An 18,466-nucleotide genomic window follows, 5' to 3' on the forward strand; every position below is an offset into this window, starting at 1 on the left:
AAATTCTTGTGAATGAGCTGATCAAGATGCTCTTCATTTTGTGGCGTGGCCCTCTGGAACAGGGCTTGTCTTACATGTTGCTGTTGCCACTGCTGAAACTCAACACCCACTGCCTCACTGTACTGATATCCACTGTTTGGTCTCCATAAACATTAAGCAAGCTTCAGTGAATGTCAATGGGTATAATTTTGTCACGGAGTTGACCAGATCAATCTATGTCCGTGACAGGGGCGACAGGCCTCTGCCCTCCCCCGCCACCCCAGTCCCAGAAAAAAATGGGAAGGAAGGCAGGGTGGAAAAGAGCAGCGGCAACAATCTATGGAGGAAAACTTATTTTACTATAATATTGGAATACAAGATAACACAATATATACAATTTAATTGAAATTGAGATGAATAAATCAGACAAGATGAGAGAGAGAGTTCCCGGGACCGAGTCAAACCTGAAAAGCTTGGAACGGCTAGGAAAGCACCCTCCAGCACCCACTGCAAGGCAGCAAGAGAGCGCCCCCCCCCACCCGGAAGGGCCAGATCCCGTGACTTCTGTAATGTACAGGGATAGGTACTTGGAATTGGGGCAGTGACACTTTAATGCCCCGTACACTACATGATGTTTTTGGGTTTCAGTATTCCACATCAAAATTTTTTCTGCATGGAGGAATTCAGTGATACACCTCTGCTTCATGCACGCTTCCATGTCAATTCCCAACAGGGATTCCTTGCTCCCCATTCAGAAGTTGATTTGTCAACTAGAGAGCCAGGGAGTGATCAGCAAAACTGACTCGCCTTTTAACAGCCCCATATGGCCAGTGCGTAAAGCCAGTGGAGAATGGAGGCTGACGGTGGACTACCGTGGCCTGAATGAAGTCACACCCCCACTGAGTGCTGCTGTGCCTGACATGTTAGAACTCCAGTATGAACTGGAGTCAAAAGCACCCAAATGGTATGCCACCACTGACATTGCTAATGCCTTCTTTTCCATCCCTTTGGCCAAAGAATGTAAGCCACAGTTTGCTTTCACATGGAGGGGCGTTCAGTATATCTGGAACCGTTTGCCCCAGGGGTGGAAACACAGCCCGACCATTTGCCATGGGTTGATCCAAACTGTATTGGAACAGGGAGGTGCTCCTGAGCACTTAAAGTACATTGATGACATCATTGTGTGGGGCGATACAGCAGAGGAAGTTTACAAGAAAGGGGAAAGAATAATTCAGATCCTTCCACAAGCTGGTTTCACTACTAAGCAAAGTAAAGTGAAAGGGCCTGCACAATAAATTCAGTTCCTAGGTATACAGCGGTAGGGTGGACGTTGTCACATTCTGGTAGATGTGATCAACAAAATCACTGCCATGTCTCCACCCAAGAAAGTAACTTAATCTGAACACAGCACTTGAGGTGAGGTCTCACCAGAGCTGAGTACAGACGTACAATCACCTCCCTGCTCCTGCTGGCAACACTGTTTCTGACACAAACCAGGATGCCATTGGCCTTCTTGGCCACCTGGGCACACTGCTGGCTCGTGATCAGTTGAGTGTTGACAAATACCCCCAGGTCCGTTTCCTCTTCAGTCTTCCAGCCACTCTGACCTAAGCCTGCAGCATTGCCTGGGGTTGTTGTGGCCAAAGAGCAGGACCTGGCATTTGGTCTTGTTGAACCTCATTCCATTGGCTTCAGCCCAGCTCTCCAGCCTGTCCAGATCCCCCTGTAGGGCCTCACTACCCCCAGGCAGATCCACACTTCCAGCCAACTTGGTGTTATCTGCAAACTTCCTGAGGGTGCACTCGATGCCCTCATCCAGGTCATCAATACAGATATTGAAGAGGACAGGCCCCAGCACCGACCCCTGGGGAACACCACTCACGACTGGTCACCAGCTGGATTTGACTCCATTCACCACCACTCTCTGAGCCCGGCCCTCCAGCCAGCTCCTTATTCAGCCAAGAGCGTACCTGTCCAAGCCTCGGGCTGCCAGCTTCTGCAGGAGAATGCTGTGGGAGACAGTGTCAAAGGCTTTGCTGAAGTCTAGGTAGACCACATCAATGGCCTTTCCCTCATCCACCAGATGGGTCATTCGATCATAGAAGGAGATCAGGTTGGTCAAGCAGGACCTGCCCTTCACAAACCCATGCTGGCTAGGCCTGATCCCCCGGTCACCCTGCACATGCCGCATGATCTCCCTCAAGACGATCTGCTCCATAACCTTCCCTGGCACCGAGGTCAGGCTGACAGGCCTGTAGTTCCCCTGATCCTCCTTACAACCCTTCTTGTAGATGGGAGTCACACTGGTAAGTCTCCAGTCTTCTGGGACGTCTCCAGATGACCATGAACACCGATAGATGATGGAAAGCGGCTTAGCTATTGCCTCCACCAGTTCCTTCAGCACTCTCACATGGATCTCATCTGGCCCATGGACTTGTGGCAGTCCACGTGGAATAGTAGGTCTCTGTCTGTTTCCTCCTGAATTGTGGGGGGTTTAGTCTGCTCCCTGTCTGAGACTTCCAGGTCAGAGAGTAGAGTACCCTGAGGATAAATGGTCTGACTTTTAAAGACAGACGTAAAGAAAGCATTGAGAACCTCAGCCTTTTCATGAACAGTTCAAAGTCCACCCTCTGGAAGTCCAAGGTAGCAGCTTTGCTGCCTCCCCTCCTGACTTCACCAAGAATCAAGAACTCTACCATTTCATGGTCACTCTGTCCAAGACAGCTCCTGACCTTCACAAAGTTCACTTATCTATGTAGTAACCTTTAACTGTGTTTCATTTGTCAAAACCACATTTAAATTGCTGCTGTCGAAATTAACTTTTTTTAAATCTTGTCTTAGTTTCAGCTGGGACAGAATTGTTTTCTTCAGAGTGTCTGCTATGATGCAGTGTTTTGGTTCTAGGAGAAAAACTGTTGATAACACCGATGCTTATAGTTTCTGTTAAGCAGTGTTGTACAGAGCCAAGGCCATTCTCAGCAAAGGGCTCAAAGAACTGGTAAGGAGCAGGGTTAGGACAGCTGACTTGAACTGGCCAAAGGGATATTCCATACCATATGACATCAAGTGGAAGGAGGTTTGAAGGGAGTGGGAGTTCATCCGTTTCTCTTCTACTGCTCAGGGGCTAGCTGGGCATCAGTTGGTGGGTGGTGAGCAATTGCTTGAGCATCACTTGTTATATACATTTATATATATATATAGTCCTAACTATTATCCTTTTTCTCTATCTTAGCAAATAGTTTTATCTCAACCCACGGGTTCTACTTTTTATTTAATTTTTATTTTCTCCCCCATCCTACTGGGAAGGGGGGGGGAATGAGTGAATGACTGTGTGGTTATAAGCCACTTGTCAAGTTAAACCTCAACAACTGTAAAATGAACATAAAGGTGGAAACATTAATCTTTTCCTTGTAGCACCTCTATGCTTTTTGTGTATGTTCTTTCTGAGACTCTGTAGAGAAATATAGTGATGCTAGGAGATACTTAAAAAAATACCTTTTTGGATGTTTGCATTTTTCAGGCAACAGCAGAACAGATTCGTCTTGCTCAGATGATCTACGATAAGAATGACACAGATTTTGAAGATAAAGTGAAACAAGTATGTTTCTTGCAGTACGGAGGTTTAATGTCCTGCAATAAGGTGTTCCTAGGCTAGCTTATGTTTTGGAGTTAGAGTGGCTGTTTCTGATTTAGATGAAAACTTTGTGCAAATGACATAACTAGGAGAAGATGCTCTTATTGGACTTTAAAAGTCTGCTTATAAGACATCCTGTGGTAATATAACTCTGGATGGTGTATTTTCCTTTGTAGACAAACCTTTCAGCCAAAACTCACTGTGCACATCTATTCCAGATTCTGTATTTCTAGTATGGTCCTGGTATTTAATGATCTTGAGAATAAAGAGTATATGTTCAGCTGGTCTCCATGTACATGGTAATAATTTGTCACCTGTGTAAACTGATTTGCTAAAAATGCCAGCTGTTTTTCAGGAAAAGTAAAAAATCTAATCATAGCTTAAAAGTGTGTGTGGTTTTTCTTATTTCTTTCTTTTTTCTTTTTTTAAATCTGACCTCCCAAATCCATGTATATATTAAAATGATAGTGTTACACATTGAAAATGAAATCATATACCATTTCTTCTACCATGCTGAGCTTCGGGTGTATATATTCAAACTTCCATTACACAGCTATAGCTGAGATAATTTATTCAAGCAGTATTGAGTATTCAACTACCTGTTTTGCTCAGATTATTTATTTTGGTGTGCACATCACAGCTCATGTAGAACGTAGGAACACACCTAGAAGAAGAGTTATTGTGAATGCACTGATGCAGCAGAGGGGCAGATTTTCAGATGTCCTTTCTTTGGTAAAACCTTTTCTGAAGCACTGTTAACTGATTTTTGTTGTTCTTGTTTATAAACTTTTTTTGCTGCTATGCCAGAAGTGAAGTCTTATATGTTCTGAAGCCAAAGGCCCCTGATCAATAGTGTCTGTAGTCCTGCTGATAGGAAGGCTAAGAATTAAATTCTTCATAGGAAATGTACAATATTTTACACACACATGTATATTTCTAGCTCATATTTTGGTTTTTTTTCCTCTTTGGGTGGAGGTACTAGATGCCTCATGACAGATTCTTGATTATTATCCATCTTACACTGTAGGATGTGAACTGTAAGTCCACAGGACATAACTGAGTAACAGCTTTCTTAAGCAGCCATTGCTTAGCCTGTTTTTGTCCTGCTAAAACGGATTGAAGGAGCTGATCTGACTGAAAACAATTAAACTTTTTCTTAGTCTGGATGTTTTTTCCAGATGGATCTGTTCTCTACCACATTTTACTTGATGACTGTGTTTACAGAGTGAGATAAGGAGAGAGATGCCTTGGTCTGTCTTGGTCTCTTACATCATTACCTTCATATACAGCTATGTCTGGGGTGACAGCATTTGCTGTAGGCATTGGGTTAAAGGGGGAAAAAAAAGTGTTTTCTTGATTACTATTTAAATTTCTGTTTCATCCTGCCTCTTACGTGAATCCTAAGCAGATCTGTGAAATGTAGATAATTTTATTCAGGATTTTAAATTGCTCTGACACAACTGCATGCTTTCTTGGAATCTGTGGTGGTGCTAACTCTTACTTTATGATGATAATTTGTATATTTTAACGTGTGACTTTTACTACCAGCTTATTGAAGTGACGGGGAAAAACCAGGATGAGTGTATAGTGGCACTACATGATTGTAATGGGGATATGAACAGAGCAATCAACATACTTCTAGAAGGAAGTTCAGACACGGTAAGTTTTAACTTCTATATTAAACTGCTCTTTTTGCTTGTTGTGCCTTTCTACTTTCAGAGAGTGATTGGGAAAATCATTTAGGAAGATTTCTATTTTTATATCTTCAGTAAAATTTCTCTGAAGGAAATGGGGAGGACCAGGGCAGCTTTTCTGTCTTGTCCATATCTTAGAGTAGGCTGAACCTTGACAATATTGTGGTTGTTCTGCTGGTGTCCTGCAATCTTCTAGCTTTTATTTGTGTGCAACTATTTTCATAGAATCATAGAATCACCAGGTTGGAAACGATCTGCAAGATCACCTAGTCCAACCGCCCTCCCAGCACCATTGCTACCACAAGCACTAAGTCACATCTCATAGCTCCTCATCCAGACGCCTCTTGAACACTGCCGGGAATGGCAACTCCACCACCTCCCTGGGCAGCCATTGCAGTGCCTGACCACTGAGAGAAAAAGTTCTTCCTTATGTGTAATCTAAACCTCCTCTGGTACAACCTGTGGCCATTCCCCCGGGTCCTGTTTGTTGCCCGGGAGAAGAGGCCAAACCCCTCCTCATCACAGCCTCCCTTCAGGAAGTTGTAGAGTGCAATGAGGTCTCCCCTGAGCCTCCTCTTCTCCACACTGAACAATCCCAGCTCCCTCAGCAGCTCCTCATAAGACTTGTGCTCCAGACCCCTCAGCAGTTTCGTTGCCCTTCTCTGCACACGCTCCAGGACCTCAATGTCTTTCTTGTAGTGAGGGGCCCAAAACTGAACACAGTACTCAAGGTGCAGCCTCAGCAGTGCTGAGTACACGGGATGATCACCTCCCTGCTCTGCTGGCCACACCATTTCTAATGCAGGCGAGGATGCCGTTGGCCCTCTTGGCCACCTAGGCACACTGTTGGCTCATGTTCAGCCGAGCATCAACCAACACCCCCAGGTCCCTTTCCTCTTCACACTCATCCAGCCACTCATCCCCAAGCCTGTAACGCTGCCTGGGGTTGTTGTGGCCAAAGTGCAGAACCCGACACTTGGCCTTGTTGAACCTCATCCCATTCATCTCAGCCCAGCGATCCAGCTTATCTAAATCCCTCTGAAGGGAGTTTTAACTCTACTCCAAAACTCAGTGCTCTGTGGGACATTGTCCTGTTTTATGCTAACCTGTTTGTAGTTCATAGAATCATTTGAGCTGGAAGAGACTTGTCACAGAGTTGACTAGATCAATTTATGTCCGAGACAGGGGGCAACAGGCCTCTGCCCTCCCGCCCCACCCCAGTCCCACAAAGATGGGAAGGAAGGAAGGGAGGAAAAGAACAGCGGCAACAATCTATGGAGGAAAACTTATTTTACTATAATATCGGAACACAAGATAACACAATACATACAATTTAATTGAAATTGGGATTAATAAATCAGACAAGATGAGAGAGAGAGTTCCCGGGACCGAGTCAAACCTGAAAAGCTTGGAACGGCCAGGAAAGCACCCTCCAGCACCCACTGCAAGGCAGCAAGAGAGCGCCCCCCCACCCGGAAGGGCCAGATCCCGTGACTGCTGTAATGTACAGGGATAGGTACTTGGAATTGGGGCAGTGACACTTTAATGCCCCGTACACTACATGATGTTTTGATGTGGAATACTGAAACCCAACAACAAAAAAAACATAGAACCATGACAAGACTTTAAAGGTCATCTAGTCCAGCTCCCCTGAAATGAACAAGGACATCTACAGCTCAATCAGGTTGCTCAGAGACCTGTCCAGCCTGACCTTGAACACCCATTCACCACTTCTCTGGGAATCCTGTTCCAGTGCTTCAGTACCCTGTAGTATTATTGTTTTTACTATGTAGTATTATAGTGTAGTACTATTCTGTAGTACCTCCATAACCATGAGACCTGAAAGTAGGTGATACTGTGCCACGAAAAGTAACCTCTATAAACCTAAAAGTGGGAGAAAGCATGAAGTCGTAACTTCTGAAGGAGTACATTGGCAAATACTGAGGTTGGAGAAGGCTTCTCCATCTGAAAGATGAATTGAAAACTAGTAATGTCAGAAGAGGATACAGCAAGTAATAGCTTTTGTCATTGTGTTGCTCCTCAGTTTGAATTAATTGAGAAACAGAGAAAAGTGTACTGTGTATAACAATGTCACTTACAGTGTTGCATTACGTTTTTTTTATCCCAAGTGTTATCAGGAAATTGTTTGAAGTTTTTGCTGGAGGGACTTCTTACAGTTTATCTGAGATAGTAAACTAGATTCCATCTCATCTAAATTGGTAGAGAAACTTGGACTTCCTTTCTTAGTTTCCTCATTAATAATAGGCAATAGTACACATCCTGATAAAACACAGGAAATACTGAACATTCAGCACTAACCTTGCACCCCCTCAAATCTGGGATACATATCATTCTAGCTAAGGGAACTTCATTTTCTATCCCTTATATTTGTAAGAGTTGAGGTCATCTAAAGCACAAAAGTGTGTAATGCTGAATGTGTAAGTTGGTAGTAGAAGAGAGCATTTCACTTTGATTAAAACTATCTTGTTTGTATCTTGTTAAATCAGCCTTTTTTAATGTTCTCTTGTATTTTTCATTTTCTAGTTAAGAAGTTTTCTGATGATTGAAAAAAAAAATGTTAAGTGCTTTCTTACCAAATTGTTATAACTAATCATGACATGAAAGAAACTTTCTGAACTCTTTTATCAGTGACAGAATACATCCATGTGTTCTGCGATGTTGACAAGTTCCTTTGAACTCGTTCTTCATAGAAGAAAAGAAACTCAGAAGCAAATACAGAGAACTTAAAGAACTCAACAAAGGAGGAGGAAAGAATATTAATTAGAAGGGTTTACATCAGTGTATGAAGACATATTGTCCTTTGTGCTGTGAACTTCCAACTTGAAGGGTTTTTTGTGAGCCCATTATACTTGAGAACACTTTTACCACAAATTTGATATAAAGTTGGAAGCCAAAGTACTGCTTGTTCCTGAATGCAGATTCCCAAATTTGTTTCTAACTTTGCTTTTTTAAAAAAAATTCACTATAACTTTTTTTTTTTTAAACTTCATTTAGAAGATGTATCTATCCAATTTGAGGAATTAGAAGAGCGAGGAGCGATAGCTACAAAGACTATTTATAATTTCTTCGATACTCTACTATTTTTTTCTTTTTATAATGCTATGATCCTTAAAACTTGTAATGTTTATGAAGACTTTTCACTTGCAATGGTTAGGACAGTCTGGCTTGGGATGTACGTTGGGGAGAATAGAGAAGGGCATGTTTCTTTGACTAAGACTTTTAACTTCCTACAGGAGTAAGAGCTATTTTATGCCCAACCATATTTTAGGTGCTAAAGCTTTTGAATGTAGATTAAAGAGAGACCCTTCTGGTTTTTTGTTTGTTTTTGTTTGTTTTTCCCTGTGATTAGACCAGCAAGAAGGCTTCTGTCATATCTTTTCAAGGATCAGGTCCACAACCATAGTTTGGGTTGCCTCAGAAATCCTCAGCTGAAATTAGTCAGTTAATTTCTTTACAATGACAGGAAGTGTTGATAGTCTGTGATGCATACTAATGCCCAGAGATGGTGCCGTTCCCAACTTCTCGAAGTTTTCTTCAAAATTATATATATATTTTTTCCTATAGAAATAGAAACAAATGACTTTACAAATCCTGAAAGCCTTGTAATTGTCTGAAATTCTTATTTGCAGGAAAGCATGGGGATCTGATGCTTCCATAATCCTCCTTTTACTGATACTTCCCAGGTTATATAAAGCCTTACTAAAATTACTAGAGCCTGCTTTTATTTAAGATTTGCCAAACCATCCAGTTTGGGGTATTTCTTAAAACAAAGAGGTGAAAAGAGTGAAATAGTGAATTAGTGCATTCTGAACAGTCTAGATTTGATTCTTCAGTTGTTGGTGCAGTTACTTTTTAATTATCCTTTGTAATATCTGTAAAAGTATTGGAGCATCTTAGCCTGTATAACTGTATTACAAACGTAATCAGGTGAAGCCACATGGTGGCTACTGGAGGAGACTGAGTTTTCTGTCACACAAATAACATAGCGCTGCTCAAACAAGCAACTTCATACTTCTAATTTGCACCATCTGCCCAGAATATAAGCCCCTAGAGGTAGGAACATTAAAAGTATTTGCCATCTTAATGGTTTCCAAAAAATACCTTTCTTTGCTTTGTGATTATGGCTCAATAGACTAACCATGCAATTGCATAATATATGAGTTGCTGTGCTATTCTTAGCAAAGGTTTTAGTAATTTTGTTTTTGACTCTTACAGATGTTCATATGGAGCTGATATTATCACTGAATTTATTTTAAGGATGGATTTCTATAGTATATTAAAGCTGAATTCTGCTGCTTGGACCTTGGTCCTTTGTCTTGTTTAAGCATAGTATTTCTTGGATTTTACTCTGTGTGATGAGCTGTAGCTGCGAGTTGGAAGTATACAGCGTTCTCTTTCTTTTAAAAATTTTGTATCTAATTCTGTTCTATTTAAATAGACTTCTTGGGAGACCGTAGGGGGAAAGAAGAAAAGCCTTGGAAAGGAAAGTTCAGAAAACAAAGAGAACAGAGAAAAACGAGGAGACAGAGAAGTGAGTCGTGGGCGGGGAAGTTCCAACAGACGGGGAAGAGGAGGCAGCCATGGCCAAGAGTGTATGTATAGGGGTTCATTTTAAAAAAGCCTCAGATGTTTTTCTTGCAGCTGAAAATGATTGAGAGCAAATGCTTAATGGAATAAAGTCCAGAACTATACCTCAGTGCTGAAGTGGTTATAACTTGTTTATGCAACACATATGCTTGATCTGTCTACATGATTTGATTTTGGAATAGTCTGTGCTTGTATTTTTCAGAGGTAACTCACTTTAATTTCAATTTCTGTCCTTTTTGATTAATTGATCTTGCACAACTTACTGTTCTTCATGCAAGTTTTAGAATTGAATCTTTAAGACTGCTCAATAGCAAATGTCACTGCACAGCTGATACATTTTTTCATTTGCTTTAATGAAAAAAAAAAATTTAGCTTTGACCATCTCCTTTTATGAGTGGGAAAGCCTGAAGATGAGAACATCTTCTCATAAGGGGAATGAAAATACTGGGGATATTATTTAGCTCCAGCATATATTACTTACGTAACTCAGCCACAGGTGAGTTTCTACAAAAGAGTAAATATTTTGTGAACTGAAACACTCTTTAAAAAAAATTGCTACAGTTCATACAGGTGCAATAGTATGCTGTGCAAAAGAGAACTGATGTTTTCCAAATTAGGTAGCATTGCAATAAATCATTATTGGATACATATTGCCTTTTTCCTTTAAGTTTTATCAGAAATATTGAAGTGTTATGTATTGCCTATAATGACTATAAACAACACTGAGAAATGAGCAGAGAACAGAGAGGGGAGGGAGTGAAAAAGCAAGAAAGATATTTACAATGTTAGCCAACTTTTCCAATTTGTTATTGAAATATATTCAGGTATTGTGCCAATGGAGGCACTGAGAACCTTTGTAGAGTAGATTAACACCAAAATTAAAGTGAGGAGCAAGGTTTTTGCCAGATGCAACTTAATTCTTTCCTAAACTAGAACTAAAGATTTTTTTTTTAGCTGATTATCAACTCTTTATATTCTCTTTCCATCTTTATACCCATCCTTTAACAACTTCGTTGCTGCTATTAGAACAAATTGTGCAGTACAAAAATCTCAGCAGCGTTTTAAGCAGACAGTCTTATTTTTCCTTCAGGAAGCCAACCATCTTTCAGAATACCTACTCAGCAGTTTTCCACAAAATAGAAGTCGTGCGTTTCAGACATATTGTCTTATGTCATCATCCCCATCTTATTTAAATACAGAGGAGAGTTAAGTTTCCCTGGTTGCATAGGGATGTGAAACAGACAGGAGAAGAGTGGGCATTCTTGGTTAACTCTTGTTCTTTCACTGTTGCCACCAGCACATTATCAAGAAAGTGAAATATGAGACAGATTTACTTCCTGACTCTTTAGAGGTGAGACCATAATTGATTTAAAAGCGTAGACTGCAAAACACTATATTTCAAAAAAAAAAAAAAAAATACCGTCTGCTGAAAGACATTACTCTGTAATTAGAGATTTTGCTTCCTTGCTGTCCAATCCAAAGTAAACAAATAACTCTGAAAAATCCTGCATTTTCTTTTGGAGTACAAGTCAAGTAGATGGCTATGTTTTCATGTATGAATCTCTAAAGTTTCTCTTAAGTTGTCTTTTCTCCACAGTTAAAGCTGAAGAGAACGGAGTGGACAACAATCAAGGAGACAGACTTTCAGACCGTGGAAAACATGGCCGTGGGAGAGGTGAGATAGTGGCATTTGTGTGGGACTGGTACTTACTGGTTTCATTTTCTGATATGGAATTCTATAATTTATTTAAAACCTTATTTTTAAGCATTTGTTGGTTATCCTTTGATTCTATAAGCACTTCAGCCACATTTAATTAGGTCCCTTCCCCCTCCCATACCCCTTTTTATTGTTGGATCTCCAGATGACATAGAGGAGATTTGGGTCAATTATTTTACGGCAGGATTTTTTGTGTGAGCAACTGGTATGCTCTAGCTATGGAGAGCTCTTTTCCTAGTTTGTATCATGCCAGTCTCCTGTGAGTGACTGGACTCCTCAACCTTGGTAGCAGGAGAGTACAAGATTCCATCTGTACATCAATTGGAGGGATTTGACACGTACTTGTCACTTCTTCTGGGAGAATTCTGTTGCCATGCTTACCTTCTATTTTCAGTAGCCATTCAGAGCACTTGCCATCTTAGAGGCATTTAGAAAAGAGGAGGAGTTTGATATGGAATTGTTCACGAGGAAAGCTGTGGAAAGAACACTGTGGAGTCACAGGTGTACAATAGGAGTACAACTCCTATTATACCCTACAGAAAAGAAAGGAAAGATGTTGGATTTAATGTGGAAACAAGGGATGCATAGTTGTTTTGAATGTTCCTGAGATCAAGCAGAAAAAAGCTTGTTTTTCTTGGAACGAGAAGGGAAGTGGGTAACCTGGGAATGGCACAAATTGTAAGGGGAAAATAGATGTTAATTAATAATAATAAATATTAAATAATTGTGACCACGAAATGCTGGAGTTCAAGATCCTTCAGGAGTCAAAGATGTTGTGCAGCAAGCTTGCTACTCTGGACTTCACAAGCACAGACTGTGAACACTCCAGGGAAATGCTTGGGAGAGTGACATGGGATAAAGCCCTGGAGGAAAGAGGGGCACAAGAACGCCAGTCAATAATCAATAACCACCCCCTCCAAGATCAAAAGCAGTGCATCCACAGAAACAGGAAGACAAGTAAGAACACCAAGAGGCCTCAATGGATCAACAAGGAGCCCCCGGACTTACGTGTGCTAAAAAAGGAAATCTATAAGGAGTGAAAGCAAAAACAAGCTACCAAGGAAGATGCACAATCAATGAATATTAAGACGCAATAATTACAAAATAAACAAGAGACTTTGGCAAAACAGAAAATGACAACAAAAAAAAGAAAAGACAAAAAGCTTACCCCATCCTGGACTCACTCACAAAACACAAGCAAAGCTAATCACCAGAAAAGATCCCATCCCCACAGGTAGCCAGCTCTTAAATAGGTCTAGGAGGGGTGCAGCCTGGCTCCACCCCTTCCAGCAGCACAGATGAATTGCCTTCACCTGTGCTCCTCTGGCTGAGTCATGGCTCACCTCAGGTGATCAATCAGAGGTTCAGGCCATGACTCAGCAGTTCCCATACACTCCACCTCTTCAAGGCATGAACCAATGATCAGGTTGACTAAAGGGTAAGCTTTCCCTAATACAGAGATCCGCTATATCGCGACACTTATAAAATTTTATCGCGACGCGTGTTGGTACAATTCCAGACGAGTGATGATCAGTGGATGTCCATATTCTTTTATGGGCCAGTGCTCGGTGATGTGACTGGAGGCATGTGGCAGTGAGGTGCAGGTCCGTTCTGTGTTCCATCAGTCCCATGCAGACCATCACCGGGTGTTGTATGTGATCTGACAGCAACACTGGAACACTTGATGGCATTTTGTTCCTTCCGGTGGTCCTGAAGGCTCACAGACTCACGGGGAGTAATACAGATGTTTTACAGGTAGCAGGAGGGGAAGGTCTGCTCTCCAGGGCAAGATACAGGCCATATTTCTGTCTTGGGTCAACACTTCCACTTGTACTGGGGCACGTCCTGGCCGCCTGTACCACACCTTCTGGCCGGATATCTGCGGCTGCATAACGATATCAGGCACCAAAGGAGGTGTCCTGATCTGCCACAGGGACACGATGGGGGTCCCTTTAGCAATAAAGATCTGAGTGTTGACCACAATATCAGTAGGCCATGTACCTATTACTGGAGGGACTACTGAGCCTCCCACCTCCAATAGTCTCCCCCAAGATGCAAGTAGGCCACACCACTTGGGTCCTACCTGCACCTCCCAGGGCCATTTTATTCTATGGGTACCTGGATCTAAATTCTCAGGGGCAGGGAGCAGAAGATTATCTTCATTACCAATCTGGGGTCTTACATGATGATCAGTGCCCGTAATTTGGATCCTAAGCGGGGTGGCCCATGTTGTCTGCAACATTCTCAGGGCACTGGGTCTGCCGTCTCAAGGTCTTTCATTCAGGTCCCGCAGGGTTTCATACAGTCTTTTCATCCACCCCTGCAGGGACTGGGAGTCTGTCTTCAGGGCAGCCTTAAGAATACCGTTATAACGTTCAATGAGGCCTGCCCCCATTGGATTATATGGCAGGTGGAATTGCCATTCGATGTTATTTTCTTCTGCCCAGCGCTGTATCGTTGCACCAGTAAAATGAGTCCCTTGGTCGCTCTCGATGACTTGAGGTGTCCCGTAGGCAGACATCAGTTTAGCGAGTGCCTTGATAGTATATGCCTGGTTTGCTTTCGGTACTGGATGGGCCTGCAGTAGCCCACTTGCAGTGTCGACACAGGTCAGGGCGTATCTTGCCCCTTCGGAACGAGGAAGGGGCCCGATGTAATCGACCTGCCATCGCTGGAGAGGATTGTGTCCCCTAGCAAGATGGGCTGTTGTTTCGGGCAACGATCTCGGTCTCATCTTGGAGCAAGCGTCGCATCCCGGCATGCCTGGATGATGTCAGATAGTTGTATGGGCAGTCCCCATGCTTTAGCAGCTGCCCACATTGTCTTTTGTCCAGCATGCCAGGGCTTCTGATGTAACCAGCGGGCGATGTTCTCAGATGGTGAATTCTCAATCCATCGAACTCGGGCCAGTGTGTCAGCTTCACCGTTTCCCGGTGACTGTAGGGGCTGATGACCAGAAACATGGTAGACACGTACAGTCCTGTGTTTGACCGTATTCCATATATCTAACCACATGTCTTTGCCCCAGATCGGTCGGGCGTGGATAGTCCATTCCTGGGTGGCCCACTGTGCAATCCAGAGAGTGAGCCCCTGGTACACAGCCCAACTATCTGTGCAGATGTTCAGGATACCATCACCGGGTTCCTTGGTTATAACCATCCACACGGCTCGCAGTTCTGCCCATTGGCTGCTCTGACCATCCCCCTCGTCGAACCAGATTGTCTCGGTGGAAGGATGGTATGCTATTGCTCTCCACTTGCTCGGGTTGCCCTTGCTGGACCCATCTGTGTACCAGGCATCTTCAGGGATAGGATATTTTCCCTCCTGAACGGGACTCTGCTCTGGTGCAGCGACCAGTATTTCTTTTGGTGCATCACTGTGATACGTAACTGGGCCTAGGATCTTCTGGAGTTCTTCTTTCAAGGGTGATGAAGACAGACTGCTCCTTTGGCTGAGGTAGGCGACCCATCGTGCCACCATTTGTGCTTGGGCCACCCCTGTCATAGGAAGGTGGGTCAGATCTTTCACCCACCCCTGAATTGTCGGTGGTCTTGACTATAACTGCAGCTGTTTGAGTTATTGGCTCTACTGCCTGTAATGCCAAGTAGGCAGCCAATAATTGTTTTGTAGTCATACTGTATCTTTCTTCTGCTCCATGCCAGACCTGAGACCAAAACCCAGCAGGGGTTCAAATGGAATTCTGGTGCTGTCATGGGCCCCAGCCAAATCTGGAGTGACATGAACATCCAGTTCAGCTGGAAGGGTAGGATCGAATCCTGTGCCTGGGCCTGTTTAGCAGCTAGTTTTGCTTGCTGGAATGCCTCTTGTTCCATTCTCTCCCAGTCCCATTTTTGGCCTTTCTTTGTGAGTCAGTATAAAGACCTCAGCAGCTGCGTTAAGTGGGATACAAAGGAGCACCAGTATCCCAACAGACCCAAAAATTCTTGTAGCTGTCTTGCTGTGGTAGGGACTGGGAATGCCTGAACCTTGTCTATTATTGCACTGGGTAGTACTTTGGTCTTTCCCAACCAAATTACACCTAGAAATTTCAACAACAAACCTGGTCCTTGCACCATTTGTGGGTTTATAGCCCACCCTTTCTCCTGTAGATAGGTAGTCAATGAGTCTACTGCCTTTCCTAATGCCTCCTGTGAGTCAGATGTCAGCATGAGATCATCAATATAGTGATACAGTTCAAGGTTATTGGGATATCAGTGTGTCCATCAGGGAGACAATATTGGGTATGTGTCATGGAGTTGACTAGATCAATCTATGTTTGTGACAGGGGCGACAGGCCTCTGCCCTCCCCCCCACCCCAGTCCCACAAAAATGGGAAGGAAGGAAGGGAGGAAAAGAGCAGCGGCAACAATCTATGGAGGAAAACTTATTTTACTATAATATTGGAATACAAGATAACACAATATATACAATTTAATTGAAATTGAGATTAATAAATCAGACAAGATGAGAGAGAGAGAGTTCCCAGAACCGAGTCAAACCTGAAAAGCTTGGAACGGCTAGGAAAGCACCCTCCAGCACCCACTGCAAAGCAGCAAGAGAGCGCCCCCCCACCCGGAAGGGCCAGATCCCGTGACTTCTGTAATGTACAGGGATAGGTACTTGGAATTGGGGCAGTGACACTTTAATGCCCCGTACACTACATGATGTTTTGATGTGGAATACTGAAACCCAAAAACAAAAAACAAGAACAAAAACATAGAACCATGACAGTATGGCTGCATGAATGGGCAATTTCATGATGGGAAATTCATCAATTCTCTGTAATTCACTGTCATTCTCCATGTGCCGTCTGACTTCCGTACTGGCCATAGGGGGGAATTGGCTGTGTGCAGATCTTATGATCACTACTTTTTTGAGTTCCTGCACTGTTCTAGAGATTTTCTTTTGCCCCCCCCCAGGAGTCCATACTGTTTAGCATTGGTAATCCAGCATGGATCTGGTAGGCAAATAGGCTCATGTTTTGCACAGCCTCTTAATATCGCCTGCACCACCCAGATGCTAATACATCTCTCTCTCAGTCTGAACTCTCCCACAGTCATCTGGAGAGCCAGACCCCATAGCATATCTATGCCCAGTATATACTCTGGAACTGGGGCAGAAGACACCTTATACTCCTGGTATGGGAAACACCCAACCCCCAACTTCAACTATGTCTGGGTTACAGGGATGGTCTGTCCCCCAAAACAACCAGTCATCCCCTATCACCATGAAATTTAATCAGATCACCATAAATAATCAAAGTTTCTGTGCCCGTATGTACTAATGCCATCACTCACTGTATGTTCTTCAGGGACCAAAAAATGGTCAATTCAACATATAGCCTCTGGTCCTGTCTGGGAGCCCTAGGTGCAGGAGGCCTGGCATCCCCTGTCATGCAAGTAACTGTGCTATTTCCAATTCTTTTTCCTCAGGTAGCTCGGGCATAGTGACCCGGATCACTTGAGGAAACTTTTTCCTTTTGTTAGGAACTAGGAAATCTTCTAGGTTCCATGTTCTCATTGGTACTTGTTCAATAATGCTTAGCCCTGCTTTTTTGGGGGATATTTTGAAACTCCTGATTGTCCTTCAACTGCCTCCATAGCTGGAGGAGGACATGATTGGGCTGGCAATCAGTTTTTGCAAATTGAATCCCAGCCTGGATTATGCCATTAAACATTTATTTTTGGGATACCCGTATGGGTCCTGATTGAGATATTCACCAAGCAGGTATCCTATTTTTAGTTACAGGGAGGACCTCTACTCTTTCCAACGTTCAGATATTGCACCTGGTCCAAAGGTGCTCTGTCTCCCCTAGATCAGCCACCAGTTGGGCAGCTTACTGGATAATGGCTTCTGAGGCCACTAAAGGGTTCAGTATGGACACCAGCGTACCATACTGATGGGGAGGTACCTGTTTTAAGATGAGGTCCATCATCCCTGCTGAGAACTTAACCAGATCTGGACTCTCAAAGGTGTCATCATAAATCATCTCCTTCATTCCCAGTTCCCTGGTATAATTTTGAAGTTCCTCCACTGAGGTGCAGAGATCAGTATTTATAACCTAATGAGGTTCCGTAAAGCGAGGTGTAGGGTGTTGCACTTGAGTGGGGGCAATCCCAGATACATGTATAGGCTGAGCAAAAAACTCATTGAGAGCAACCCTGTGGTGAAGGACTTTGGGATCCTTATGGCCAAAAAGCTGGACATGAGCCAGCCGTGTGCACTTGAAGCCCAGGAAGCCAACTGCATCCTGGGCTGCATCAAAAGAGAGGGGTGTCTAACAGCTTGTCCCTCTTTACACAGTCCTTGTAAGACCCTTATGGAGTGCTGCATCCTAGCCTGGGGCCCCAATACAAGAAAAATGCATAGCTGTTGGAGTCAGTCCAGTGAAGAAGGCTCCAGAAAGTCCTCGTTGCAACCTTCCAGTACTGAAGGGAGCTTATAAGCAGGAAGGGAAGTGACTTTTTACACAGTCTAATAGTGATAGGCCAAGAGGGAATGGCTTTAAACTGAAAGAGAGGAGATTTAGGTTAGATGTTAGGAAGAAATTCTTTACTCAGAAGGTGGTAAGATACTGGAACAGATTGCTCAGAGAAGTTGTGGATGCCCCATCCCCAGTCACACTGAAGGCCAGGTTGGATAGAACTCTGGGCAGTCTGATCTAGTGGCTGACAATGCTGCCCACTGCAGGGGGGGTTGGAGCTCGATGATCTTTCAAGTCCCAACCTAAGCCATTCTATGATTCTATAACCCTACACTTGAAACACCAACAGTGAGTTCCTTCTAGCAAAAAATAAGCAAACAAAAAAGAAGTGAAGGGGAGCAATATGAGGA

General features: G+C 43.3%; 4 protein-coding genes across 9 annotated transcripts in view; 1 reads left to right on the forward strand and 3 right to left on the reverse strand.

Moving 5' to 3' along the window:
- Positions 1-18,466, forward strand: part of LOC125686399 (ubiquitin-associated protein 2-like) — a 165,572-nt gene that overhangs the window by 44,174 nt on the left and 102,932 nt on the right. For all 6 annotated transcript variants that reach the window (XM_048930328.1, XM_048930327.1, XM_048930331.1 and 3 more), the window contains exons 3-6: positions 3,500-3,577; positions 5,162-5,272; positions 9,767-9,920; positions 11,513-11,590. In XM_048930328.1, the coding sequence (XP_048786285.1) occupies positions 3,500-3,577; positions 5,162-5,272; positions 9,767-9,920; positions 11,513-11,590 (421 nt within the window). The remainder of the gene's footprint in view (positions 1-3,499; positions 3,578-5,161; positions 5,273-9,766; positions 9,921-11,512; positions 11,591-18,466) is intronic.
- LOC125686444 (uncharacterized) overlaps positions 1-18,466 on the reverse strand; it is a 182,414-nt gene that overhangs the window by 34,815 nt on the left and 129,133 nt on the right. The gene's annotated exons all lie outside the window — the stretch shown is intronic.
- The window catches only part of LOC125686402 (uncharacterized), a 218,178-nt gene that overhangs the window by 25,374 nt on the left and 174,338 nt on the right, over positions 1-18,466 (reverse strand). The window lies entirely within an intron of this gene.
- LOC125686423 (uncharacterized) overlaps positions 1-18,466 on the reverse strand; it is a 125,169-nt gene that overhangs the window by 22,060 nt on the left and 84,643 nt on the right. The window lies entirely within an intron of this gene.

This window comes from Lagopus muta, chromosome W (genome assembly GCF_023343835.1).
Source record: "Lagopus muta isolate bLagMut1 chromosome W, bLagMut1 primary, whole genome shotgun sequence".
In the NCBI taxonomy this organism is placed as follows: Eukaryota; Metazoa; Chordata; class Aves; order Galliformes; family Phasianidae; genus Lagopus; species Lagopus muta.